The sequence below is a fragment of the Leptomonas pyrrhocoris genome (genome assembly GCF_001293395.1).
Source record: "Leptomonas pyrrhocoris isolate H10 chromosome Unknown, whole genome shotgun sequence".
Taxonomy (NCBI): Eukaryota; Euglenozoa; class Kinetoplastea; order Trypanosomatida; family Trypanosomatidae; genus Leptomonas; species Leptomonas pyrrhocoris.
In genome coordinates, this window is record NW_015438382.1 from 382,366 (window position 1) to 410,079 (window position 27,714).

Genomic DNA, 27,714 nt, shown 5'->3' on the forward strand with positions numbered 1-27,714 from the left:
TCCGTTACCGTCGGTCGCGGAACGTAGGCGGGGGGTGGGGCCGCCGTTGCTGGGGGAGGGCGGGGGCCGCGGCGAAGTCGCGGTGGCCGCCAGCGGACGGGTGTAGGCGCCGCCAGAAGCGACGGCGTGCGGGAACTGTGGCGGCGGCGGCGTGGAACTCGTCTTTGTCGGCGCACTCGGCCCATTTGTTGCGGGGGAGATAAGGTGGATCGGCGGCATCGTCGCGCTAAGAGCGGTGCCGTTGGGACGCACGTTGTGGCTCGAGCTGATCCGCGAGGGTGCGACGAGCTTCCCCGCAGCCGGTGCGTCACCCGTGGCGGCAGGACCGGCCAGCGCGGATGACGTCGTCGACGACGCTGCGGCGGCCTGCGGTGTCATCGTGACCCGCCGCATCGGCGAGAAGTTCTCCTGCCGCGGCGCCAGCGGAGGGGGAGCACCGGCGGTGGGGGCCGTGGTGGTGGTGCGACAGCGACGGGTGCTGTTGGGCGCAGAGACACCGCCCAGAATGCTGATGTTTTTGGGTGCCGCGACAGGTTGACTTGCGGCCCGCGCTGCATCAGAAGGGTCGACGCTGCGGCTGCTCGAGGCCGGTGGGTTATGCGGGGGCGTCGGGTGGATGTCAGAATTTGCCGGGGCGGCGCGCTTCGGCGGTGAGAGGGCGGCGGTGACCACCGGTTTGTGCGGCGACGGACGATGAGGAGAAGAAGCTGCCGCGACGGGCGTGGCGGATGCCTTCGAGGTCGGCGATGACGCGGAAAGAGTGGCCGGCGCAGAGCTCTCCATTTCCTTCGCCTCCGACCCTGTGCCGCTGTCTTTGCTCCGGCGACGGCGGACGGGATCTTCGCCTGGTGCGCCTGCGTGGGGCGTAGCGACAGGGGTGGCGCTGACGCTGGGCGGCTTCGAGTTGGGCGGTGTTGGCGTGATGCTTTGGAGTGAAGAGAGCGGCGCCACAGCCTTCCGGACTGGGAAAGCACTAGGGCTCGTCGCAGCAGTAGCGGCACTACTGCTTCTCTCGGTGTTCGCGACGCCTTTCGAAGCGGCGGCGGTGGGTGCAGTGCTCGGATGCGCGGTGCTCGACGTCTTCGCCGCCTGCTTTGGCAAAGTCTGCTGCTGCTGCTGCTGCTGCTGCTTCTCCTGCTTCTCCTCCTCCACTGCTTGCGTGCCGTTACCGTCGCGGGGCCTGCTGTCCATTGAGTTGTCGAGAGCGTCAACGTCGCTCAGGTTTGACCCGCCAAGGTAGTAGCCGCCCGCCATCATCGTCGCGTCGATGGAAGGGTGATCGACCGTGGCGAGGAGGGAGGGGTTGAGGGGAGTCGTGCTGGCGCGGCGCGGTGCTCCATCAGCGCTGCAGCGACGGTGGTTGTCGAGGTCGACGCCGGACATCCCTTTCCTTTTTTTTTTTTCAAAGCTATCACCACTGTACCTTTGCTGCACGTTTCTGTGCTGAGGGATATCCTGCGGAAACGACAGGACAGCAACAGCAGCCAGAAACAAACAAACAAAGAAAGATGTTGGGGGGAGTGGTTCGTGCAAAGGCCAACCCCAGAAATCGGATGGTCTGCACGTGCTTGGAAATAGTATAATACACCAACACACACACACACATTCTCTCTGTGCTCTTCACTTTAACTAGGCCGTTTCCGTTCTTGGAAACACAGCAAATACAAACACGCCGCAAAGACGACGAAAGCCACAGAAGAAGAAGGAAAGAAAACAGAAAACACAAAGAAGGAAAACCCCGGCGAAGTAGAAAGGGAGAAGAAGAAATCAAACAACACGCAAGGCGACAAGAGATGCACAGTTTTTCTTTTCACGACCAGGTGAATCAGGAAGGAGAACAACGGAGTAGACCGACGGACGAGAAAGCGCGAGCGATGAAGATGTTCGGTCACCTCAGGGGAAAAAAAGGGGTAAAACAAAACGAGAATTTAAACAAAGACAACAGCAAAGAGAGGAAGAAAGAAAGATGGCTGCTGCTGCAGCGAAATGCAAAGGAGAAAAGCGAAACAAATAATTCCTTCTCCCTCTTCCAGTCGACTAACGATGCTCTCGAACGAACAAGTGGTTGAAGCGAGGGTATAAGCTCGCGGAGTACATACGAGAAGAGAAGAGAAAGAGAAGAGAAGAAAAGGAAAAACCAATAACAGCACCAAATACACCAACACCCACGTACTTACACCACTACACCAAGAAAACTATTTACTCCCTGAAAAAAAAAGAGGAAAAGAAGAAGATTTCAAGAGAAAAGTTTGATGGCTTCGTTTTTTCTTTCCTCTCTTCAAAAAGAGAAATGCAGCTTGTGGCGTTACTGGTGGTGTAGATGGGGGAGATGGAAGGCAGGCTTGAGACGGATACCGCTCAATTAAATCACACCTGCTGGGCTGCACCGCGCGCTATATAGAAAAGAAAATAGATTAAACCACTTTATTGATCTTACAATTGAAAGGAGAGGAAGGGAGAGAGAGCGATCGAGAGAGAGAAAAACACGAAAACAAAAGTATGGCTGAGATGAGTGTTATTCAAGATCAAGCGTTCAGAGGAAGACAATTAAAATAATAATAAACAAAAAACACTTAAATGTATTGAACTTCGTCTTGGCAAAGAGTTGAGGCGGCCTTTAAAACAAAACAAACAAGAAAACTAGCAAGAAAAAATAAACACACAGACGTGAAGCGCAGATAAAGAATTTATCGGATCAATCAAACGAAAACAGGGGAGAAAAGAAGAAGAAAAAGAAGGAGGAGGAGGGTTACACTAAAAACAAAACAAAACAAAAACAGAAACAGCGAAAAGAAATAAAAAAGAAACAGAGAAGGCTAGAGTTAATGACAGCAATAATATATGTTGACAGTTGGGGCAGCGCGAACTACCCTTCCTTCTTCACTTCCCGCAAGAGACCTTTACGCCTTTACTTATATATAAATACATGTAGAGAGAGAGGAGGGGGGGAATGCACACTCGGGTTTGCAGAAAGAAAATAATAATAATAAAAGAAAAGAGGCAGAAAAAAACGACAACAATACCACCACGTACTTTAATTGAGGAAAAAATAATAAAAAAGAGAGCAACACAAGTCTGCCTCTCCTCCTCTCTCTCTTCGTCCGGTCGTCGAAAATGTGAGGTGCGTGTGGACGTCGCTTCAGAAAATACACGTGAACCACCACCACAACCACTGTAACAAAAAACTCACAACACACACAAACAACAACAACAAACGTCCAAATAATAATAATAATAAAGAATGCTGGAACGCCTACGACCGATCACCACAGGCAGCGCCGCACAGACGTCGATACACGATTAAAAAGAAGGAGGGAAACAGTTTTCAAACCAGCGACAACAATCACAACAGCAGAGCGAAGTCAGAAACAGACAAGCCAGAAAAAAAAAGAGGACCAATAAACTGAGCCTTGCAAGGCTTAAAAAGGAGAGAACAACACCAACAACGAAGAGAGAAGCAATCGTTGATGTGACAGGGTTTCCAAAAAATTAAAAACCATCAGTTTTTATCGTTTTCGTTCTATCTTTGAAAGTGAATTGGTGTTGGGTATTATATATGTGAGCCTCGTCGTGGCACACGTGCGATAAGCACTCACGCTCACAGTATTACAACACTGCCTCTTCGAAGCAACCAGGTGAAACTGTGAAGAAAACCTTTTTTTAAAAGGTCTGTGCGTTGGTGCAACGCTACGCAGCGGCGATTTGGAAACGCGAGACGGGTAGTCGAAGAAGAGACTCGACACCGACTACTACGACAACACCTCACCCCTTTTCCTTTTCGAGCTCGGAAAGGAAAGGGAAAAAAAGAAAGTACACGAGCGAGCAGACAAAGAACTCGCTGATCCTTCTTTTTTGGTTTTTTGCTCTTTCTTCGTATGTGGTTGGTGTGCCGTGAGCGCGGTTGTATGCGGGGATATGCGGGATGTCGGTGAGTTCAGCGCTGAAGAAGTACTCCAAAAAGATGAGGAAGGATACCGCTCAAGGTTCTTTCGCAGCAGAGAAGAAAACAAGTAAAATAGTACAGGGAAGACGCGATGCGTTGCGGTGTATACGCAATTGTACACTGTGCAGTTATTTATTTGTTTGCATTTTTTCCCCCACAGCGCGAGCAGCGGAAGAAGGAGAGAAGAGAAAAAAGGATGGTGTTTGAGGAATCAGAGAAAAAATTATATGTGGAGATGTGCATGGATTTGTGGGTGTTTGTGTAGCAACTCAAAGGAGGAGGGAGGGGAGGGGAAGGAGGAGGAGTGCGGAGGAAATGGATCGAGGCAGAGCACACGTATAGCACTACAAGATGTTCTGGCTTGAAAGCGTCGGCTGTAATGAAGGGACATGAACCGCAACGACAAGATCAGCAAGAACAATAATAGTAATAGTAGTAAAACAGAAAGGCTATTCATTGGAGGCTCCCACTGCCGCTTCAAGTAAGAAAAAAAAAAGCCCGTGAGGGAATGCCCCCCACAACGAAGCGATAATAAATTTAGTCAGGAGGAGATGCACTATGATGTAACGCGTGTGGCGTAAGCCCTTTCATGTAGATCTTTCTTTGTTATTAACACATTCAAAGAGAACGTCAAGGGCGGCAATGACACGTCGGTCGCTGTAGAACACGCACTGTACGAGTTCGACGCCGCCGACAAAAGACACAAGATACCAAGAGCCACAACACACACGACTTTTTGCTCCCACAGCGCAAAAGGTCCTCCAAGACAACTACAGGCGGAAAGAGATAAAAGAACGCGCTCTCTTCCTCTCACGCCTTCATGTTCCGCAGCGACATCAGCGTCACCTCCGCAGCGGCGCTCTCCGCGTCACGGCGGTTGTTGTGCCACCGTGCCGCCTTAAACCGCGCCGCCCCGCCTTTTTTGTTCAGCATCGGCAACTCTACCACGCCCAAATAATACCGCGGACCACGCCGGTTGGTGTTCTTGCTGTTGCGGGCGTTGTGTGCGCCGACGAGGCCGAGTTGCGCGAGCGCCTCCGCCGGCAACTCCGTCTCCGTCACCTCCTCCACCGTGAAGAGGCAGCTCTTTGCTACCGGGGTGTAGGGCCAGCGCCGCTCGCACTCCTTCTCGAGCTCCTCGCGCAGGAAGCGCAGCGACTGCATTCGTTTCTTCTCCTCTAGCACGTCTTTCTTCGGGGCCGTGATGACGTTGCCGCTGGTGCCCTGGTGCAGTCGTGCGTTGCCCCCGCCTCGGCCCACCACCGGCCCAGCACTACCACCGCTGTTATTACTCGAGTTAGTCGGAGCTTTATTATTGTTGTTGCCGTTGCCCTCGTGAGCTTCGTTGCTCGCTGCGGCCTGCGCCGCCGGGGCAGAGCAGAAAGGCGAGGCCATGTTATTCTTCTTCAAGTCTCGCTTCGCAAACCCGGTGAGGCTGCCATCGTTGAGGTTGAACACCTTGTTGTCCTCAATGAGCTCCTTTACCGCCACCCACGCAAAGCGCAGCTGGTCCAGCTGAAGGTAGTTGAAGTAGCGCAGCTTCTCCCTTTCTTCATAGTAGAGCAGGAAATGGTTGTGTCCTGCCAGGAGGGAGAAGCAAGCAGTGCTGTTCGTGACGGTGGTGGCGGTGGTCGCCCCGGCCGCCCCTGCCGTGGCGGGCGCGTGCGAGGCCACGTGGGCGGCCCGGTAGTCGCCTTCCACCTTGGACCGCGAAATCACCTTCGGCCCCCGCGGCGTCGGCAGCGTGAGAGACTCCACGTAGTAATACAGATCCGTGTGCTGGGGTATTATCTTGCTGGATTCGACATAAAACTTCTGGAACTGCGGCAGCAGCGTGAGGGCGGAGCGGACGTCTTCGTAGGGAATCTGGACGAGTGCGGCCGCTTCCTCACTGCCGTTGTTGTCGTTGGCCGCCTCCGCACCGTCGTTGCCGCCTCCTTTCCCTCTGCTGCGCTGCGACGCCGCCGCCGCCTTCGGTGCCCACTCCGCCAGCTCGTACACGGGGACTAACCAGTGTAGCGCGCTGAAAATGCCCACCTGTCGCAGGTGCGCCGACGCGGCGGGTGTGGCGGTGTGCGCTGCATCGGCCGGTGTGCTGTCCTCCTCCGCCAGCTTCGCAAAGGTGATCGGGTAGGTGAGGGGCTCCTCCGGCGGTGGCGGCGGTGGCGGAGAGCGCGAAGATGACGCGCACATGAGAGAGAGAGAGAGGAACGATCGAGGGGAACGGTGATGTAGTTCTGTTGTGTTCTGCTGCTGCTGCTGCTGCTGCTGCTGCGACTGCCGTAGCCGGCGACAAAAGAATAAAGAAGGCGTTGTGGGGGAGAAAACACATGTTAGAAGGGCGCAGGTGAAACGGGCGAGAACAGGAAAGAGAAGGGAGGCGCATGGAATTGAATGGAATGGTGAGAGAGGGAGAGAGAGAGAGAGAGACGACAGAGGTCCCGAAGACGCTAAAGAAGCTTTCTTTGTGCTTTCAGCCGTCGAAAAGCCTCCGAGAAAACACTTGTAGACTCCGGCAGGTGGGAAATGCCGCATCTCGCGCGGATTCCTTTTGCGGCCGCAGCAACGATGACCATCAAGAAAAAAAAAAGAAGCAAAAAAAAAGAAACACGAGAAGGAGCAGACGGCGTTGCGGTGTGTGTGGGAATGCGAGTCTTACGTGGAGGCGCCAACCCTCATCGGTCGTGCCAGCCCCAGTTACCCCCCCCCCCCACCACACACACACACACGTGAACGCAAGAAAGATTTCTCTGAAGTATCAGCGAAGGGTCCCCCAAAAGCAAGCATCCGACCTCTCCACTTTTTTGGTGGCTCCTTCCATTTATTTTCATATATATTTTTTACTGTACTTCCAAGTTTGATCAGCATGGGTGTAAGGACAACATGTGGTTTAGTTAAGATGTGTTGAAGTCGATTACGCAGCCAGTGGGTGGAAGAAAGGAAAAGAAGAAGAAACGCACACACACATACAGACACGACAGCAAAACACTGCGTTGCTCCGAACATCGGTTTATCAGGGCACTGACCCGCCCACAAAGCCAAGAATATCGAAAGACAACAAAAACAACATCAACAGCAAACGAACACCAGCGATGTTGTTCATTACAAAGAGGGAGTGAAAAATAAATATGATAAAAACCGCAGCGAGCACAGGAGAAAGCAAACACACACACACACACACACATGAGTTCCACAACTCCGGTGTGACAGGTGAACTGCAGAGACAGAAATGCGGGAGCGATGATTTCTACGTCGCGAGGGTGGCTCCCATCATCCCCGTGTCGCCTCCTTCCCGCTTTTCGACCTCTTCCCGTCGTCCTAAAGGACCGTTGTCAGATGCCTCACTGCTTGTTTGGCCAGAACACGAGGAAATGCGAGCGCAGCGGCGCGGTGCACGTCTGTCGTTTTTTTCTTCTACCTCTATTCAAACGAAGGTGCATTCGACAACGGATGCTAAGCAAATAATAATAGTATTAGAAGCGACGTCAGCTGCATGCACACGTGGAAAGAGGACAAGGAGAGAAGAAAAAAAAAACATCAACACCAGAAAAGAAAAAATGTTTTTCGGATGTGCTTCTTGTTTATTACTTAGCTTTACTAGAGTAATTGGATGTATTTTTGCAGTGTTCTCATACACAGAACTCTACGGTTGTTTCGCTTTTTTCTTCTGCTGTACATAGCTGCAAATGGAAACTGTATCTTGTCGGGCTGACGGCATCCACGCATACTCGCACACCAACACACCCGCATAGGTGAATCAGAGCCATTATCCCTGGAAAGCCATGAGGGATGGACACGTAGCGGGGATGAATGAACTACAGCAAACAACAACAACAGCAGCCCCCATATGCCGCGCCCGTAAGATAGCCATAAAACTATATATATTTGTAAACTGTGGGCGGCCAACGTCCATTTTTTTCTTTGTCTTGTTTTGAAGGAAGAGTCAACAATTAATGCGAAAAGGAGAAAGGAAAAAAACAACAACAAGCAACCTGGAAATTAAACCGAACATTTCTATCTGTTCTTCTTTTCTTTTTTAAAGGGAAGGGTGATACAGTGAACAGCGACGATCGCTGCGTTGAAGGAGGCGCGATGCTGCAACGGCATGTTTAGCGACACACAGCACGAGCCCCGTTCAACCGTTAAACGCACTTGGAAAAGGGAAAGAAAGAAAAAAACATCAGCAGGAAGCCCTGCATCCTCTTCCTCGAGTGTGCGGCGCAGCTGCGATCTCTTTCTTTTTTCCTTTTCTTATTTGCGGAAGAGCGTCGAGCGGTGCAGCTCACAGAAGGCCTCCCACTCCTCCTTCTTCACCGGCTGATGCTCCTCTGCGTGCGCAAAGATGAAGTCATCCGGCAGCAACTCCGGCAGTACCACCGCCCGCAGCCGCTCCGTCGCCGCCGCGTAAAATGGGTTTGCCGTCATGCTCTTCGGTGGCGCACCGCCGTAGAAGAGCGGGGCCTCGCTAAGCGGCTGCGACCCACCGTACCAGGCAGGAATGAAGTCGGGGTGGATGTACTCCTCCAGCGCGTGGCGCAGCGCGAAGTTCGCCTTGTCGCTCTCCTTCGCCTTCTCGGAGCCGTCCTTCGAGACCTCGTCGTCGCTCTCCTCGCCGCTGCCGTTCACGTTCTGGCTCGGCGACGGGCTGTTGGAGTCGACGCTGCTGAGCTCGTCGAGACTGGCCTTGTTGGTGGCCGAGAGGAGAAGAATCTTCTTCTGCGTCTGGGGGTCCAGCCAGGGGCGGACGATCTTGAAGAGCATGTTGAAGATGAAGCCGCCGTTGATGATGATCATGCGATTCATGTTCTCTGGGAAGTAGCTCTGCCCCATCATCGACAGCACACGGAACAGACGGAACGCACGCTTGCACTTGCTGGAGGTGATGTGCGACACCTTCACGCAGCCCACATCCACCAGGCAGGTGGTGCCACTGCCGTTATCCATGAAGGTGTCCGCCGACGTCGGCTTCACCCCGTCCAGGCAGCCCAACCCCTCCCGGATGATGTGCTGCTGGTTGTAGTTCAGCAGACGCGAAATGCGGCGCCCCTTCTCCAGCACCCGCAGGTACACCCGCGTCAGCATGTTGCTGTAGGGCGGCGTGATGGAGTTGTAATCCGGGTTGCGACAGTCGTATTCGTTCTCCACGTAGGGCCACCGCTTCTCCAGCATCGCCAGCTCCTTCGGGTTCGGCCGCTGGTAGAAGATGGCGTGCCCGCGACGGTCCACCCCGCTGTTCCACGCCGCCCACCCGGCCTGGAGCAGCGGCCGCGGCAGCTTCACCTTGTCGGCCGTGGTGTAGTTCTTACGCTTCATCTCGCTCATCACGAACTGCATCAGCTCTTCTCCGTCGAGGCCGTTGAAGGTCGCCTCCACCTCGCGGTCCCACAGGATGCCATTCAGGTCGTACCGCTCGCGGAAACCGATGTAATGCAGAAGGTCGCCTAGCGCCAGCTTCACGTCCATGCGGCGCCCAATGAGGAAGCGGTAGATGAGGTCGCAGTCGGACACTTTGTGAATGTCGGGAATGGGCATAATCTGCTTCAGCTGACGCGGGTCGCGGATGGTCAGGTTCTCCGGGTAGGTGGGAGAGGTGTCGCCCTTCTTTTTCTTCTCCTCGAGCGGGTCCGGCTGATAGGGGAGGGTGCCCTTCGCGGTGATCTCTTGCTGGTAGCTGCAGAGCGTGTCGAAGACGCGGCGGTTCAACGCCTTGTGCTCGGGCGTGATTTTCTCGAGCACGCAGCAGTGGTCCTGGTGCTCCAGGTCCTTCACGTACTGCGCCTTGCATGCCTCAAGAGTGGTCATGGCTAGAGGGAGGGAGAGAGAGCGAGAGATGCTCTAAGTTTTTTTTTCCTTATAATGAAAGGGAAAAGGCCTTGAATCGTGTGCGGTTATATTTGGAAAGTAACGAGATGGTATAGAGCCCAGATGCTTTCTTAAAACAAAAAGGAGGAGAACAGAGAAGAAAAAAAAAACTAGGACCGAAGTGTCAGCTTAATTCAATGAAATGAAGCCTATCGCACGCCAACACACACACACACACGCATACACACGTACGTGATGCAGTGATTCGTATTTTCCTCTCTCGTATATCTGATTCCAGTGTCGTTTACTCCTTCCTACCTGCAACGATGTCGGCGACCTGAGGGAGGATATGTGTGTAGAAGTGTAGGATCACCGTGGGCGCACAAGCAGGGCGGCGAGTTGGCAGAGACAGCAGCCAGAGGAAAGGGGGAGCGAATGAGAGCGATATCTGCTGCGGCGAACGAGCCGACTCAATAGATGATGGTGTATGGAAAGTCTACCGTAAAGGACAAGAAAAAAGAAACCTCTCTGACGGGTAACGAGGGGCGTGGGGCACGACAGCGAAAGGTGCAGAGCTCAGAATAAAAAAAAACTAATAAAAAAAGGTTAAACAAGAGATGAAAGAAGAATGAAAGAATCGTCAGGGAGGACTTCGCGGATGGCCAACAAGAGCGAAGGAGAGAAGGCGGGAAAAGGAAAGGATGATGAAGTAAAAACAGCAACCACCACGAGAGGAGCGTAACAGCGTTCATTTTTCGGTTTGGGGGGGGGGGGAGGCTGATTCAACCACCGACCAGATTGCCTCCTGTATTTCGGCACCTGTTTTTGTTGTTGTAGACAAATGAGTGGAGGTATCTGTTCGAGGTGCTGAGCAGTTGCTGGGGCATCCTTTCACCTTTCCTCTATCAGGGAAACGATGCCGAGTGCGTCGCCTCTGTTTGGTAGACGCTCCCGTATCTCTTGTTCTCTTTAACTGGACCGTTGATGTTTGCTCCAATCGCAGTGCACGAAGAAGAAGAAGGAAAAAACCCTGACAGTTTCCATGTTCACCGACGAAGAGAAAGGAAAGAGCAAAAGGAGGGCGACGTACGGGCACGGTTCAAACCAACACTGCAAAAAGAAAAAGAGATACCTCAACAACAGCAATAACGCAGTGTTGTCGCCGCGACGCACAACCGTCCTTCTCTGCCCCGCCCCCCCCCAAAAAAACCAACGCACACACTCCACTCCACTCAACACACACACACGCACACGCCGAGAGACACACGTACAAGAGGAGGTAGAAAAGCGAAGGAACAGCAAATTTCATCCCACAGGCGACAACAGAGAAAGACACACACATACATAGATATATACCAAAAGAGAAGTTAAAAAGGGGGTACGTAGTGATAAAGCAGAGAGCAAGAATAGATATGAGAGAGAACAGCAGGCACGAGCTTCCTGACTCGAGCAGAGATGACGGACGGACTGCATGAACAAAGAACGAAGAGAGAGAGAAAGAAAAACCGGCTAAAATCAGCAAAAACAAAAAGAAAAGCGGTGAGATAGAAAACTATGAGAAGAGGACAGCAGACGGAGATGCATCGCAGACGCACGACCTCCCCCTCCCTCCCACAAAACACCCCCGACGTACCAACAAGTCCGTGGCGCACCCACAGAGAGAGAGAGAGAGAGAGGATTCTTTACGCCTCCGCTTCTGTTGCTGAAGTCTGTACGATTACTTGCGCAGCGAGTGTATCCCCGCCTCTTCCCCCCTCTCGACTGTCTTCGCGACGACTATAGACCGCCATTGTACAGCAGCGGCAACGCCGCATCCACCCCCGTGCCGCCAAAGAAGAGAAGGTACAGCAGCGCCACGAGCGAGAAGACAACCACCAAGGGCGTAATCACCTGCTCCATTACCTTCACATTTTCCGGCGTGAAGACGACATCTTTCAGCAGGTTCAGCAGCATCATGACACCGTTCGCGGCGGTCGGCCCGTGCTGCTGGAGGAGATCAACGGTCTGCACCGCTGCTGCGCCGGCCTTCGCGGAAAGCAGCAGCGCCGCCGCCCGCGCCCCCTCCTTCGTCCCCTTCACCACCTCCGACTGCGCCAACAAACGCGTCAGTTGCCGCGGTAGACGACTCGCGAGGAAGCCGGAGCCGCTCATGCTGCTCGCATTCGCCGAGCCCGTGCTACCCAGCACGCTACGGCGACGGTAGGCGACGCACGACGGCGGGGCGGAGGATATATCGCGCGTGTGGGCGGGCGAGGCGTCGCTGTCGAGGCTGCTCCCGCTGTCCGACTGGTTGCCGCGCCTTCCAAGGAAGGATTGGAGCAGCCAGGCAACGAGACTCCCAGCGTTGTTCGACTGCGGCTCCTTCCCCTTCGCCGCCGCCGCCTCCGCCGCCGCATCGTGCGGTGGTGTCAAGTCATCCGAGAGCTGGAGGTTGAAGTGATTGCCGGAGCTGCTGCTGCCCAGCGGACTACTGGCGGTCGTCGCCGCCGTGAAGGGTGCGGTGGCGAAGTCTGGGTTGGAGGTCGCCGCGCAGACCCGCTCGGCTGGTGCGGCGGTGATGGCGGTCCGAGTGCCCTCCAGCGTGGATGGAAACGACGGCAGCGAGGTGTGCGTGTAGCTTGGGGAGTAGAGCGGGTTGCCGTCCAGCGGTGGTGGCGGGGTGCGGGCGGCGAGTTCGGCCGCCTCCGGATCCAGCGTTTCCGTGCGACCCCACCGTGAGCTCACCGAGGAGGTGGTGATGAGAAAGCTGTTCTTCTGAAGGGGCTCGAAGCCGGACATGTCGCCGCCCGACGCCATCGGCTCGGGGGCGCCGTAGGCCGTCGGGGAGAGGGAGCCGGTGACGGAGTCGTCGAGCAGGGCGAGCCCGCGGCCGGTGCTAAAGCGCGGGCGTCGTAGGCGGCTGTCCTGTGCTGTGTGCTCGCTTGGCGTCGTCGCAGCGCCAGCGAGGTAGAAGTCCGCCTCCGTGAAGCCCCCTGGGTGTAGCGGGTGGGTGGAGGACGTGGAGGGGTACGTGTGTATCGACGCCTGCATCGGCGGGGTCGCGTTGGCGGAGGAGTCGGAGACAGTTAGGTACTGCGACTCGTTGCGCTGCTGCTGCGGCGGGGAGGGCGTGGGCCGCAACGTGTTACCTCCCCCAGCAGCCGACATCGAGGAGGGCACTCTCAGAGGCGCTGCCCCTCGGTAGGAGGTGGAGTCGCGGCGCAGCGGCAGGTTCGTGGTCGACGGCGACAGCGTCTTCTGGCTCGAAATGCGCAGGGGCACGACGACGGTGCCGGCGCCTTGACGATGATCGGTAAACATCTTCTTCGCTTTTTTGCTTACGCGGTTGGTGCGGGTGGCCGCGAAGGACGGCGGCACGACCGGGAGATTGTTCCGCTTCGGCGGCGCTTTGGCGATGTGCTTGAAGAGGCCAGGGGGGGCAGGGGCGGGTTCGGCATCGCCACCGGCGTCTAGGTGGAGGAAGTAGTAGTAGAAGGCGGCGATAGTCACCGGCGACGGCTCCATTGGGTCGTTGTCGCACTCAGTGCCGCCATCGCCGCTACGCCAGCGCACCAGCTCGCCCAAGACAGGTGGGAGAATGCGCTTCTCCTCCAGCCGCGGCAGCGTCGGCACGATCGTCTGATCCTTCGTCACGGTCCACCCACGCTCGCGCTGCCGCTCCTGCTCGATGACTGTCCGCACGAGACGCTCACGCCACTCGTGATAACTGCGCTGCTCCTTCGCGATCCACTTACGGGCCCGATCTACGCACGTGTTCTCGTCGCCGAGGGGGTGGTAGTACACGTAGAAGACGGGGCGATGCGAGAGGCAGGGGGAGGCGTAAGGGAGGTTCGTCGCGGGGTTTGGGGAGTCACCGGCCGGCTTCGCATTGCCGTACCCCGCCACCAGCGGCAGTGGCGGCTCTGTCATATTTCCGTAGCCGCATTCAACCTTGTGGCTGTCACTGCTGTTGCTGGGCGTGTCGCTGTTGAAGCTGCTGCTGCTGGGCGGCACAGCGTAGTCCCGGCTGCTTCGCGTGGAGACGAGCGCCTCAAAAGCCCGCCGCTGCGGCCGACTTGGCACCGAGCTGCGCACGGCCTCAGTGGAGGCACGGGTCGTCGTGCTCTCGCGCACAATGCTGAGGGGCTGCCGCGACGGCGAACGCCCGTCGTCGTCGTCGTCCTCCGTCGTTGTATCCGTCTTCTTCCCGGTGCCGTTTGGCGTTGCGGCGGCACCGCTACGGCGCAGGCCCGAGTTGCCGGACACCACGTCGACGTTGTGGTTGCTGGCGGCGAACACGTCTGTCCCGTCCCGCAGCGGCGCGTTGGGCGCTTTGTCCTCGACGTCGCTGCCGTTGGGGTAACGCGTTACGGGCGGCAGTTCATCGGCGCCGTCTTGATTGCCCTTCTTTCCCTCTCCCCCCTCACTGCTGCCGCCTCCGCCTCCACCATCACCCCACCCTTCCTCATCGCGGCTTAGGACGGGAGTCGGTCGCGACCATGCGCTGGCTGCCTTGGACGACTTCTTCGGTGCCACCAGCCGCGACAACACGTTTGGATCGCCCACCTCCATGAAAAACGTCCGCCGCTCACCGGGCAACAAGACGCAGTCGGCCATCTCCTCTTTCACGAGCAGCGGCCGATGATCGCCCTTGGCCGCCGCCGCCGATGCCGCCGCCTCTGACGGCGAGACCGATGGCTTTACCGCGTGTGCGCCCGTGGGATTCGCATCGTCGCCCCCGTGGTGGCCGTCAGATCTGCTGCCACCTGCATTCGCGTCCGTCGCCACCGATAAGAATCCGTGCTCCTTCCACGTCTGGCGGGAAACGTCGAGGATGGTGGGATCAACGAGCTCATTCCCCCACAGCGCGTTGCCGCTGTGACGATGACGTCCATGACCACCACCGCCAACCCCCCCAACCACCCCGTTTCCATTGCGGAGGCGCAGGGGTGAGGCGACGGTGGTGCTGACGGCAGGCTTTGGCTGCGGACCACGGTAGAAGAAAAACTGCGGATGTGAGGAGCGCAGTGAAACGATGAGGGAGCACGGCTCGTCTTGATCGGGCACCGCACTCACCTGCCCGGCGTTCGTGTTCGAAAAGGTCAGCTCACGTGAGAGCGGCGGCGCCCGTCCGCTGGTGTTGGTGATGTCAATCTGCACCTTGCCGTCCTCTGTAATAAGCTGGGTGACGCTGACGCACGACATGCTGCGTGCGGGAGAAGAAAATGGAAAGGAGTTATGCGCGCTGATTTGACCGCCACCCCCTCCTCCTTCTTAGCTAGGGAAGAAACGAATGAGAGTACTCCGAAAGGGTGTTCACACGTACACACGCAAGCGAAGAAGCGGCAGCCGGGCCCAGACCCGCGCTTTCTTGTGTTCTCTTTTGGAGAGGAAAAACCAACGGAAAAAAAGCAAAGAAAACCCCGCAATGAAATGTATATGAAAATAAGAATAGCCCTTTTCTGCAGCCGTACGCGCGATCGAATCGCACGTGGAGCAGCTGAAGGTGTATTCCCTCCGGAAATATATAGATCAACAACAAAAACAACAAAGGTATTGAGAATCAATAATAAAGAAAATGAGGTGTCACCGCGGTCGCAAATAATAATAATAATAATAATAATAATAATAATAATAATAATAATAATAATAATATATAGAAATGAAAACAGAAGAAGGACACGAAAGTGCGTGCCAATACAGCGGAAGAGCGTCCAGTACACAAGGAAGCCCGAAAGCGGCAACACTACGATGATTCTAAAGTTGCTGCGATCCTTTGTTTTTTTGATAGTGCGAGCAGCGAGAAGAGGTGCTGCCGCGGCGTAACAGAACAAGAAGGAAAAGGAAGGTGGCAGAAGGTATACAACCACGTGGGGAAAAAGTGCAGCGGCTTGCAGGTATACAGGCCATAGAGTGAGAGGGGTATCCGTGGCGTTGAAAACGAATCCTCCTACTGCTAATAGTAACAGTGAAAGGAAGCTCTTCTGCTGGTCAGCCTCGCTCGCTCCCAGTATCCTTTCTTTTTAAAAAACCGCCACCACCACCACTACCACCACCACAAACACGGCAATAATAGTTCGAGCGACGAGGTGGAAGATCACGAGAAGCACTGCGTCGCGCAGGGCTTTTTTCTTTATCGAATTCGTGCCGCACAGCTGTCGCACACCCATGACGGCAGCAGCAACAAGAACAACGCCACACGTTATGGGACAGACGAGAGGCGCGATATGTGAGACGAGGATGCCGTCACGGACGCGGAGACGAAATGGAATGAGAAGAGAGGAGAGGAGGAAGAAGGGCGGGAGGTTGAGACACGGTGAGTAGCACCAGAAACACCCACCCACCCACACACACACCACCCTTCATCACGCCCACGAAAGCTGCGGCGAGACCTTCACAAAGAAAGCGAAGGCAGCGCACACAAGGAGCAAAGGACTCACTATATATATATAAACACGCATGTATAGTTTGGTATCCAATTCGATACTGCGGAGGAAACATAACGCGCGCCGTATCAGCGCAGCGGTGACGTTGACATAAAATTCAAACAGAGCAGCATCGCGGCAGGAAGAGAAAGAGAAAAGCAAACCCACACAAATACACATGAGAAACGGCAAAAACATGCTCACACACGCCACAGACACACACTCGCAGAAAGAAGGCAAATTCAGCGTACACTCCGGCCTCTCTTCACCAACTCACGCGTCTTCGAGAGCCTCTCTCTCCTGGATCTGTCGCTCCGTCGCAGCCCGTCGCAGCCGTGATGCACGCGTGGCTCTCGGCGACACATTCACAGCACGCAGCACGGCCGACAGCGGCGTCTGCGCTGCCCCCTCCGCCGATACGCTTCGACGGGCAGCGCGATGATCCGCGGAGGCCCGTGAGTCGTCTGCCGACACGTTGGAGGCGCGTTCAGAAGCCGATAAGGCAGGCGGTGGCGGTGGGGGCCGCGGCGGTGCTGCTGGGCGAGAATGAGGTGAGCGCCCTGCGATGGGAGTCCCCGTACGGCTGTGACTTCGACTGCGCCACGACGGTGGTCCATTGAGAATCGCCGGCGTCAACGAGCGCGGGGACGTACGCGGGTCACCCGCTTTACGCGACAGCAGCTCCAGCTGAATGCGCAGGAGGGCGTCCGTGTCGTGGTGCCGCAGCTCCCAACGTCGCCCGCGTTGGTTTGCCGTGGGGCCGCTGAAGAGCAGCCGCGCTTCTGATGGATCGACGGTCAGCTCACCGTCCACCAGACAGCCGTTGCCGCTTTGGAAGGTGAGGAGCAGCGACGCAATGGCACGCGCGGCTGCCGTTACTGCTGTGACGCCTGTGGAGGCCGCAGTGACGGGCATAGGTGCTGCACGCGCTGGAGAACTGCGCCGCGGGGTGTTGATGGTGCTGCTGCCGCCGTCATCGTCGTGCAGGTTGGGCGGGGCCTGCAACCGCCGTGGCGTGGAGTTGTGCCGCAGCATCGCCGTTACGCATCTCTCCGTCCCTTGCGCGACCTCCTCGTGGAAGTCGTCAAGGTCGCGCACGGCCTGATGCGCAAGGGCGCGTAGTTGATGTGAGGCGCCCTCCCGCAGGTTCCGCACCTGCATCTCCGTCGTGCGGCAGCGCGCCTCGAGGGCCTGCTGCGCCGCCCGCCAGGCCGCGTGATCTGCTGCGTAGCGTCGCTGCAGGTCGTTCAGTTGGTCCCTCAGAAGTGCCGACTCCTGCGCGTGTGCGGCTTCCACGCCCGACACAGTTTGTGCTGTCTTGTCATTGCGGTGTCGGTCCGTCGCAGGCGATTTGTGCGGCGGTGCGTTCATCACTGCGGCGGCGTCGGCCACGGCGCGAAGCCGCTCAACCTCCTCGCGCTGGCTTTCTACGATAGCATTCTGCCGCTGCTGATGCTGGCGGTCCACCGACTCCTGCAGCTCTGCCCGCAGCTGCTGTTGATCGTGCTGTAGTGCCTGCACCTGCCGCTCGCGTTGTCTCAGCACCTTCACCAGCGCGGCCTGCTCGTCCTCGTAGTCGCGCAGTTGCTGGTCGCGGTGCTCGAGGGTGCGACGCAGCTCGGTGACCGCCTGCACCAGCGACGCATTGCCCTGCGACTTCTCATGTTTGTCTCCTGCGGAGGTTGAGGAGTCCAACGCAGGAGGCAAAAGCGGCGACGATGGCGATGAAGACACCCCGGCGTGCTGCAAAGCGCGGTTGAAGGGCACCGACCCCTTCGGCGGCGAAGGCGGAGCGGAGAGACGCGAGGGAGAACTCAACGAGGACGACGTCTCCCCCTTCGTGTCATCTCCACCGCTGTCGTTCTCGCGGCTAGAGCCGTCCCGTTGGCCTCGTCGTCGTCGTCGTTTCGCGCTGCTCCGCCGTGACGGCTTCTTAGTGTTGAAGTGGCGCGCGTTATTTGCTCCGCTGCGTTCATACGGCGCCTCATAATCGTCTTCTCTGATAGCGCTGTCGTCGCGCTGGCTGCGGTGGTGATTGCGCGAGTGACGATGACGATGTTGCTGCTGCTGTTCCGGCTCCGCGTGGAGAGAGAACGACGCCACGCCCTCGCTGTCGTGCAGCAGCCGCAGACGATCCTCCGCGAAGATGTCCGTTTGCGTTTCTTTGTTCTGCAGCCCGACCTCCGCCATTGCCGCACACGTCGTGGGGAACATCAACCTGTAGAGGTGTCGATTGAACTTGTAGGCGAAGTAGTGGACCCACTCCGCATGGGCGAGGAGGGATTGCGTGCGGAACACCAGCGGCGGATGCAGCCGCCGTGTGGACTGCGACGAGGAAGAAGAAGAGGCGTAAAAGATACCTTTTCGACTGTCCGTGCCGTTGCTGCCGTTCCTCTTGCTGCTTCTGTGCACCCGCCATGGGGCGAAGCGAAGATGGGGGCCACTCCGCGAACGCAGCAGATGGTGCAGGCTGACACCGCACGTTGACGCCGCCGCCGCCACGCGCTGCTCCGCCGCGGTGGTTTGTCGGTGCACAAAGCCGAAGTGGATGAAGGCGGCGTCCTCGTCGTCGTGGCTGCAAAGGTGCGCGCCGACAGCGGCGATCGTGCAGACATGAACCGCCGACAACGAAGAGGGCGACGTCGCCGTCTCGTGTTGGTCCCCGTCTGCACCGCGGCCGCCCTCGACCACCACCGGTGCGGCAGCGGCGGCCGCGAAGTCAGAGATGAGGTAGGCAAGCGAGGTGTACGACACCGCCATCAGGAGGCGCTCGCTCGCGTAGTCGGCGTAGTCGCGCTCCGTCGGGTAAACGCGCACACCGTGATCATCGGCGACGACGAAACACCGCCTCCACCCGCCCGACAGCACCGCAGAGGAAGATGCATTTTTCTTCGAGGACGATCGGCTTCCCCCGGCGGAGCCGCCACGGGAGAAGACGGACAGACGACTCGAGCGATTGCGCTGAGGAGGGAGATGCGCCGCGTCGGTGACCTGCGTGTTCGTGTCCGACACATGACCAGCGTTGCCATCCAGCTTAGCCTCCTCTTCGTCTTCGCTTGCGTCACCACCCTTGTCTTCGTCGTCGTCGCCGCTAAACCACACGGAGAGCACGCCGCTAACGGGCCCGACGGCGTCGCTGAGGTGAGAGGGGTACCACAGCGATGGCAGACCCTTCAAGTCATGTGACGGTGTCTCACGCAGCAGCAGCCGCGGCGGTGGCGGGGACAACCCCAAAGCCGCACCGTGTCCACTCCCCTCCTTCATCCCCTGTGTGCCTTGCCGCTGTGGGCTGCCGTGCGGAAGAGATGCTGAGACGTCCGCCAGGTTTTGTGCCGCAGCGTGCACGGAGGCAGCCAGGCGGGCCTCTAACGCCGGCCACGGAGTGGTGGTGCGTGTGAAGGACAAGGCTGGTGCATCCCGTCCGTTATTGCTACTAGGACGACGACGACGACGTTGCGCGGCAGCAACTGCAACAACAGAGGGAGAGGGAGGGGAGTTCACGCCGTCGCCGCCGCCCTTCCCTTCCGCGTCCCGTTGCTGCTGCTGCTCCTGTCGCTTCTCGCGCTGCTCCGTCGCCGCTGTCCAGCCAGCAGCGCGGTCCACCTCACGCGCCCACTGCCGTGCGGCCACGCTGGTCGTCAATGACCGCATCGTCCTCTCTTCGCCACCCGCCGCCAGCAACGTGTAGGTCATGAGGAGAGAGGCGCGCAGGAGCAGCACTTCTTTCGCGCACTCGCGCAGGCGATCCCGCAGAGCAGTCGTCGCAGAGGCGTTCGGGTGCCGACCGCTGCTGTCGTTGATATCGTCATTGTTGCCGCCTCTGACCCCGGGCCACTCCACCAACGCCGCCTGCTCCTCCTGCGCGTCGCGGTGTAGAGCCGCAGATGCCGTACGAGGGGAAGAACCCTCCGTGGGCCGCCCACCCGGCGATGGAGCCGGTCCATCCGTGATGACGCCGCTACCGCCGCTGTCGCCATCGTCGTGATGCCTGTACAGGCGTGGCTGCCCGTGCTGGTGCAGATACGAGGCCCAGGCGGCATGCAGGCGACGCGTGCCCAGCGATGGTGGGCCTGGAAGAGATTTGTGATGGGGCAGGTGCTCATGACGGTGGTGATGCAGTCGGTGCGACGTGATGTTGGTGGACATGTCGGTGAACACCCACGCGCTTCGCTCTGCGTCGAGCGGGTGGGAGGCATCAACATTTATTGCTGCTTCTTCTGCTGTTGCTGGTGGCGTTTGGGTGAGCAGATTACTGTCATCATCATCGTCATTGCTGTGATCGCTGGGGTTGCCCGATAGTTGTTTTGCGCGTTGCCTTCTCAGCGAAGGCGCGTCCCTGCGACTTGTTGATGTGCGAGCGTGAGGTGCGCCGTCCTTGGTGTCGTCTCCGCTTTCCTCCCTCCGTGTCGACCGCGAAGACTCCTCTCGGCTGGCCTTTCGTCGTGCTTCCTCTGCGTGTTGAGGAGCTTCGTTGTGGCTCTTCATCTCCCGCCCCTCCGTCAAACCTTCCGCTTCGGTGTGCGAAGGCGACGCACGTCTTTCTGTTGAAGAGGGCAGCGCCTGTTGCTGCTGCTGGCCTTCACGCCGTGCTCGAACGGGAGAGATTTTAAACGCCTTGCGGGCATCGACGAGCGGTGGCGAAGACATTTCACGTGGTGGTGACCCGCGCTTCGTACGGACCTTATCCCTGTAGTCGTTACCGCCACTGTCATCGCTGCTGCTGCTGCCGCTGAAGGTGACGGCGCCGGCTTTTGGTGGCAGAGTTCTTAAGTGAGAAGATGAAGTTCTTCCAACGTGTGGAGAGGGTCCACGCTGTGCTGGTGCGACGTCCGTGCTTTTATTCCTCTTCTTTTTCTTCTCCACATCATCCTTCGGCCGTGCCACACCCGCCGCGCTCGTGCGGTCACCATGCGCAGGCGAACGGCGATGGTCACCTGAGCTTGAGCGCGCTTGGCGTAGGTACTGCATAAACACTGCGTCGTTGCTGAGCTGAAGTGGCCGCTGCGAAGTCGGCGCAATCGGAGCAACACCCACCGTAGCAGGCGGCGTTTGATGTGGCGGGTGTCGTTGATTGTTTCGGCCAGCGTTCTTTTCAGCACCCGCGTGAAGGCCGGCTGAAGTGCGTCGTGGAGACGGCGGCGGTGGACGGAGCGGAGGAGAAGGAACGGCGTCTGCAGCCACTGCATCAGAGTTCCACGAAGGACCTACGCTGGCTGACGTTTGTGTCTGGCGTGGGATGGTGGATGCATGGCGCTCTTGCCTCTCTTCCTCAGCTGCTGCTGCTGCTGCTGCTGCTGGTGTACCCGCTGGTGGATACCTGGCCAGTGCCTTCTCTACACTCCTTGTGGAGGCCCGTGTGCGACCTTGTGCCGCGCGACGCTGCGGTCTGGGCTCCGCTACCGTCTCCAGAGGCGCCTCGCGTTCCATGCCGTTTGCCTCTGCGTCCGTCGCCTCTGTACCCTTCGCCTTGGACAGACGCTTGCCGCCCGGATGGCGCTCGCTGTTGCTGCGCTGCCCGTCGTGGTCGTGATCTTTTCCGCCGTCTCGGTGCGTCGCGGCGGCAGACGGCGGCACCTCTTTGGCCGGACGTCGCTGCTGTGAAGAAGAAGAAGAGCGCCGCAACGCCTCCTTCGTGCTCGTACGTTGTGCACCGATGTCTTGACCTGCCGGCGTGAGAGGTCGGGAGGTGCTCCGACTGTTATTAGTACTACGATTGCTACTACTACTGCTCGATGCATGTCGGTTGCTGCTGCTATGGTTGTGGTGGCCACTGCCCTCCCGGTTTATGTGAGGGGAGACGGACGCGGCAGGGGGCGGCTTTGACGGAGAACGCCCGCGCGCACGCTTCATGCCTTTGAGGAAGCTGAACATGGGTGAGTAGAGAAATGCCTTTTTGTTGTTGAAAATTTATAAAGTGATGTGCAATTCTATGAGAGATATCTGCCTTCCGCAGCCGGCAAAGACGAGCAGAAGAAGCGGGCGAACAAGTCAGCGGAGGCGACTTGTGGAAAGGACTGTAAAGGGCCCAGCTTGCTAGAGGCGTATGCGTACAAGGGTGCGCGTCTCAATCAGGGCAAAGAGCTGCAAGTGAAGGTGCAGCCGTTCTTTGGGCGCCGTATCCCAATATATGTTTTGGATGCTGCCGCTGCGGTGACAGAGAGGCGGAGCGACAGGGCGATGGTTGTGTTACATTGACAGGACTCATTCCCCCCAAATCAGAAGAAAAACAACAACAACAAGAAAGAAGGAGGAGAGGCGACAAGAGCACACAATGAAGCCGAAAACACAGAAATACACACGCAACCACACTCACACAGCGACAGTGAACCTGCTGGCTTGGAGGTCCCATGACCAAGACTTCATTCGAGCCCGCAGCGGTGCCTCAGCACACACACACACACACAGACACACACACTCACAGATAGACAGAACCACCAACCTCGTAAAGGCGTGGCCTTCAAAACGCCACAGTAGTCGACGGCCAGCGAGCCACCAGCGATCACATCCGGGCCAGCAGAAGAAAACACCGCAGAATGAATGAATGCGGTCGTGATTTCTTCTATGTATATATATGTATTTTGCCGGTTCCACATGGTAAACACTGGTACATCGAAAAAGCTAACGAAGTAAGTCACTGAGGGGAAAAAAGAAGAAGAGAAGGCGCTGATCCAGGTAAAACACATACACAGCCGAGGTCGACCGACAACAACAGGAAGAAAAGATCCTGTCCGCGTACATGCGCAACCGCCCTCCTCCCCTCTCCACCCCCACCAAAAAATGAAACATCAACAGCGGCAGCCGCTGCAACACACACGCAAAACACGTAGGGCTTTGCATCGCGAGACCACAACACCAAGTTGCCCGCTTTTATGCACTCGCCGGGTGGATCACTTCGGCGTGTAATCGAATCCCAACAGGGTGGCGTGCTCTTCATCTTCCGGTTTGCGGTAGGCCCCCGGGGATCGGCGGTGTGGGGCACCACACGACGCCGACCCTGACGACGAGCCCGAGTTGGTCGCCGCTGCCCAGCCCACCGCCTGCGCCGCCGTTGCGGGTCCTTTCGGATAGCGCTGCTGCAGCGTGTAGTGTTCGCGGCGCGCTGCCAGATACTCATCCGCCGCCCGCCGTACGCGAAGACTCGCTATCTCCTCTACAGGAGCCGCCGCGGCGGTGGTCAGCGTGGAGGCGGGGGGTGCGGCCGCCGTATCGTCCGTCACAAGCACCGTTGATGGCTTCTTCCTGTACAGGAGGGCGTGGATCTCTGGGTTGTTGGCGGGGTTGACGTACGCCTCGTGTGCGGCGGCGTCGCGTGTCTGCGTCCGCTCCAGTGCCTGCAGCGCCGCCGTTTCCTGGCGTGCCGTGGGATCGTACTTGTTAGCCCAGCGACTGCGAATGGACTCCTCCTTCTGCACCTGCTTTGCCCAGCACAGCGAGGAGACTTGTGAGTTTTTCATGCCCATCGCGATGGTGCCCGCCGGCTTCTGCGAGCGTGCGTACAGCTCCGGGTCGATGGAGTAGCTGAAAGTACCTTTCTTGGGCGGCATTGTCGCTCGGCGTACTTATACGTGTGTGCGTGTGTGTGTGTGTGTTGATGGAGTTGATAGCGGTACCTTCAGTACGTGTGTTTCTATTTTGTTTTTTATTTTCTTTAGTAGAGGTGAAATCAGGCGTGACCGTTTCTCCCCAGCGCTGCTAACGACGACGACGACAAGACCACCACAACAGTAATCCGAGAACAACAAAAAACGGTGAGGTGGAGAGCCTTCAGCGCAACGGAAAGGCAAAGGGGGCTTTGAAAAGAAAAGAAAGAAACAAGAAGAAAGCAAAATACGCAGCGAGGAGGTGACTTCACGAGGGGGGCAGGCCGTTACACAACACACGCAGAGCCGCCAGTTAACGCCCTTCCGCATTTTACAAAGAGACACATCCTATTAATAAAAAGAACAATGTAGCTGCATCGGCTTGACGCTGCAAAAGGCATCCTTTCGTTTTTCTTTCATGTTTCCAGCGCCAGTTCTCCCACTCGTGTTGCGCAAGTCCCAAAGACGACAACGGAGCCGTCATACACGCATGCCGGCGCCACAACGACCACAAAACGGAAGGAAGAGCAAGCTGGTAGGTGCACGAACACACAAGAACACACACACACACAAATAGGTTACAATACTCCAATACAAGTCCGTGCAGTCTTTCCAAGGAAGGCGACCATGACGAATCGGAAAGCACAGCGCACCCACACCCGCACACAGAGATAAAAGAAGATCAAATCAAAACGAAACGAGAACGGGGGGCAACAGCGGAATCGCCAGCTTTTGCCCTCCTCCTCCTCCCTCTCCCATCCGTCTTCACACGGGGCGACCTTGTGGGGAAAAGGGAATGACCGCCGTGGGCATGTGCGCCCGCACCTTATGACCCAACACCTCCTCCCGCACGGGAGCCCAGCCGGAGTAGCTCATCACCTGATAGCGCAGCACCACCTCCACGACGCTGCCCGGCAGCGACACGTCATCAAAGGCGTCCACGAAGTACTTGAAGGACTCATTCAGAAAAAGAACGCGGTCGACGTGGTCAACGTACAGCGACGAATGATCGTGCTCGCGGCTGCGCAGGGTCTCCTCGTAGGCCGCCAGCTGCTGGCGCTCCGCCTCCGTCATCAGCGGCTCGACAGCAACGCTCGGCGCGACGGTACCGGCGTTGATGGAGTGGTCGAGGAGCCGCTTCGCCTCCCGCTCTCGCCGGCGCAGTGCCGCCAGACGCGCCATCGACGCTGGCGGGGACACCGGTCGCATCACGGCATCGAGAAACACAACGTCGTTCTGCGCCGTGGACGGCGACTGAAAGCGCGCGACAAACGAGATGTAAATCGATTTCGTGTTCCAGTCCCACAGCGGCGAGAAGTCGATGGAGCCGGACATGTACAAAACAATTCGGTGGGTGGTGCGAACAGCGACGTGGTAGCCGGCCGGGAGGTGCTGCCGCTGCCACAGCTTCCGCTTCCGGTCCTCCTCCTTGTCCCCCTCGTGGTCCGCCAGGTCGACGACTTGGATGTTCGACGGTAGCGCCACCTTCTCCGGGCTGCTGGCACGGGGGAGGTAATACAGCGCTGCGTCGGGGAGCTTCGGGGAGAGCAGCACCTGGGTGCGCACCTCATACAGCGGCGACGTCCCCGAGACACGCACGTCACGGACAACGGGATGTGGTCGGAGCAGCAGATCACGTAGGATGGTTGTGCCCGCGGTGAGAAAAGCCATGACGAAGAAGGCGGAGACCGCAGAGGCAACGATGTTGCACCCACGTTGACGCATCGAATGCATTTTCTTTGGTGCTGCCTAAATACATAAATAAATATATATATATATATATATATAATAGAGGATATACTTAAGTGGTATGAGGGGATAGTGTTGTGTGAGTATACACGCACTGCATGAAGTGTGCCACCTCCGTTGACCGGCTTCTCTCTCTCTCTCTCTGCAAATATAAATAAATGAATAAATATATATATATTGCGCTTTCCCTTGCCCAGGAGAGCAGGCGATAAGAGTGTGGAGAGGTGAAGGCGACCGAATACAGTTTTCATACGATTCATAGATATGTATAAATACATATAACAATAGAGCCCGTCCATATTAAACACCTTAGCAAGAGGATCAGATCAAGGGAGGCGCTATGTGACGTTGCTGGCGCGCTTGGTCCGGCAACCCAATGCGAATCCATGACGGAGACACGCTGGCATGCGAAGTGGGGGTGGAAGGGAGGCAGGTGAGATTGTACGTGACGCGGCGGTTGCTCTGCGAGCATCCCTGCCATCCCCATTTGTTTTCCTTTGTTTAATTAACTATCTTTCGCTATTCGTGAGAGCTTCGAAGCATTCATTGCACTTCTCGCGTGCGCGCAGTGTTCGTTCAAATAGAAAAAGTAGAAAGGGAGACACTGTAAGAAGGGGAGTATTAAACCCAATTAAAAGAAAAAGAAAAGCAGTTCCAAACACGTGAGCTGCGCCGCCCGACTCCAGAAGCCGGGAAAAACAGAGGAGAAAGGGGGGGGGGAATACATCGTCAGAAAGGGATGCATATATATCTTGACGTATATATATATAGTGAAGGGCGCGCACTCAACCAGCACACCAAAGGCAGAGCAAAAAAAAGAAAGAAACGACAACCACCGGCGTTAACAGAATTGAGGTGACGAACGAAACGGATGACCACGACGAAGCATTAACAAAAGCAGAGAATACCCCCCAAAGCTCATACACACACACACACACACACACAGAGCAAACCGAAAGAAAGGTGCGGCGAATATCTCCCTGCGCTTCGTAAGAAGAAAAATGAAAAGAGAAACAAGAAAGACAGAACTGAAGTTGGCACGTACGTGAAGAAGAGCAGAAGGTGCTCTGCCAAGTAAAAGAGGAAGGCATCGTTGGAGAGGAGACTGGAAAACGAGAAAAAAAAAGAGAAGCACCTTCAAGTCAAACTCGCCAAGCCCACGATTTGCTTGCTTCACATACTAAAACGACACGTGTAGGCTTTACCTTCGTAAAGTGAGCATTTAAAGAGTGCTATTTACGCTTCTGTCGCCCCACAAAGCAAAGACATCAATGAGAGAAGAATATATACACACAACGGATGCACAGTTCATCACTTAGCCCAGCATTACCAAAGAAAGAAAAGAAAATATAATGAGGTGTGGAGATGCCACCGATCTTCCGTGACATGAACGCGCGCGGCACCGCAGCGTGGCGTCACAGCCTTTTTCTTTGTCGTTGTTGAAGACACGCTTGTGTGCGCATTCATACTTCGGCATGGTTAACCCGCATGCAGGCTCTCCGGCTTAACACAAACAACGTTAACGCTCCATCTTCATCTCGCCTCGTCTTTTGTGGTGCTTTGAAAGCAAGAAAACAAACAAACGAGGACACAATGAACATGCGTGGCGGATTACTCCTCTACCTAATAAGTTAGTGCTATGCCGCTCCCCCTCAAAAAAAAGATGTCAAGCAAATAGGGTAAAGGAGAAAAAACAAAGGTCAGTACGATGTTAAGTCGGCGCGCCTGTAAGGAGCGACACCCCCTCTCTACTGTCGTGGCGCTTGAGCTGTTCTTCTACCAACATCGACTTTTCGAGACGCCGCTGTCCACAATGAAGCCATTTAGAGAAGTACAGAGAAATGCATGCTGACACGCACACACACACACACACACACACACGTGTAAATGAAAACAAAAACGAAAAGACGAGCAGTGCTACGTCCCGGTGAACAGGCGTCGGAGTTATGCTGAGGAAGATGATGGTAATAATAGAAAATGAGAGAAGTCGCCTGGTCCCCATATACGAGGAGGGATCCGCAGCTATATATATTGTATTTGCTTCGGACAACTAAAGGAATAACGCACTGCGCGGCTCGTAGGGGCCGAAAAGGCACTCAAAGAAGAAGAAAAAAAAAAGACAGGAGACGATGTCTCCACTAAAGCAAACAAAACCCACGCTTCGGCAACATTATTTCTTTCTTTCCTTTTTGATATATATATATATATATATATATATATATAGTAGTATTGTTAG

The 27,714-nt window shown here is 56.5% G+C and overlaps 8 protein-coding genes across 8 annotated transcripts in view; all 8 read right to left on the bottom strand.

Moving 5' to 3' along the window:
* ABB37_08826 (hypothetical protein) overlaps window positions 1–4,064 on the bottom strand; it is a gene marked incomplete at its 3' end in the record, with an annotated part of 5,717 nt that extends 1,653 nt beyond the window's left edge. Inside the window, exon 1 of the mRNA XM_015807945.1 lies at window positions 1–4,064. This exon is cut by the window's left edge and continues 1,653 nt beyond it. Coding sequence (XP_015653603.1) covers window positions 1–1,383 — 1,383 coding nt within the window. The 5' untranslated portion in view covers window positions 1,384–4,064.
* Window positions 4,065–4,753: 689 nt separating this feature from the next.
* On the bottom strand, window positions 4,754–6,478 carry ABB37_08827 (hypothetical protein; the record flags this gene model as incomplete). The annotated part of the gene is made up of 1 exon (XM_015807946.1): window positions 4,754–6,478. Exon 1 carries the CDS (start codon window positions 6,134–6,136, stop codon window positions 4,754–4,756), a length of 1,383 nt encoding a protein of 460 aa, XP_015653604.1. The 5' UTR covers window positions 6,137–6,478.
* Window positions 6,479–8,194: 1,716 nt separating this feature from the next.
* ABB37_08828 (hypothetical protein) lies at window positions 8,195–10,396 on the bottom strand (the record flags this gene model as incomplete). Its single annotated transcript, XM_015807947.1, has 1 exon — window positions 8,195–10,396. The coding sequence occupies exon 1, from the start codon at window positions 9,743–9,745 to the stop codon at window positions 8,195–8,197; it is 1,551 nt and encodes a 516-aa protein (XP_015653605.1). The 5' UTR covers window positions 9,746–10,396.
* Window positions 10,397–11,521: 1,125 nt separating this feature from the next.
* Window positions 11,522–15,880, bottom strand: ABB37_08829 (hypothetical protein; the record flags this gene model as incomplete). Its single annotated transcript, XM_015807948.1, has 1 exon — window positions 11,522–15,880. The coding sequence occupies exon 1, from the start codon at window positions 14,927–14,929 to the stop codon at window positions 11,522–11,524; it is 3,408 nt and encodes a 1,135-aa protein (XP_015653606.1). The 5' UTR covers window positions 14,930–15,880.
* A 542-nt stretch (window positions 15,881–16,422) lies between these two features.
* Window positions 16,423–22,020, bottom strand: ABB37_08830 (hypothetical protein; the record flags this gene model as incomplete). Its single annotated transcript, XM_015807949.1, has 1 exon — window positions 16,423–22,020. One exon carries the CDS (start codon window positions 22,018–22,020, stop codon window positions 16,423–16,425), a length of 5,598 nt encoding a protein of 1,865 aa, XP_015653607.1.
* A 1,016-nt stretch (window positions 22,021–23,036) lies between these two features.
* On the bottom strand, window positions 23,037–23,940 carry ABB37_08831 (putative mitochondrial hypothetical protein; the record flags this gene model as incomplete). Its single annotated transcript, XM_015807950.1, has 1 exon — window positions 23,037–23,940. Exon 1 carries the CDS (start codon window positions 23,691–23,693, stop codon window positions 23,037–23,039), a length of 657 nt encoding a protein of 218 aa, XP_015653608.1. The 5' UTR covers window positions 23,694–23,940.
* Window positions 23,941–24,494: 554 nt separating this feature from the next.
* ABB37_08832 (hypothetical protein) lies at window positions 24,495–25,661 on the bottom strand (the record flags this gene model as incomplete). The annotated part of the gene is made up of 1 exon (XM_015807951.1): window positions 24,495–25,661. The coding sequence occupies exon 1, from the start codon at window positions 25,461–25,463 to the stop codon at window positions 24,495–24,497; it is 969 nt and encodes a 322-aa protein (XP_015653609.1). The 5' UTR covers window positions 25,464–25,661.
* A 602-nt stretch (window positions 25,662–26,263) lies between these two features.
* The window catches only part of ABB37_08833 (hypothetical protein), a gene marked incomplete at its 3' end in the record, with an annotated part of 2,855 nt that continues 1,404 nt past the window's right edge, over window positions 26,264–27,714 (bottom strand). The window contains exon 1 of the mRNA XM_015807952.1: window positions 26,264–27,714. This exon is cut by the window's right edge and continues 1,404 nt beyond it. Within this exon, the coding sequence (XP_015653610.1) occupies window positions 26,264–26,569 (306 nt within the window). The 5' untranslated portion in view covers window positions 26,570–27,714.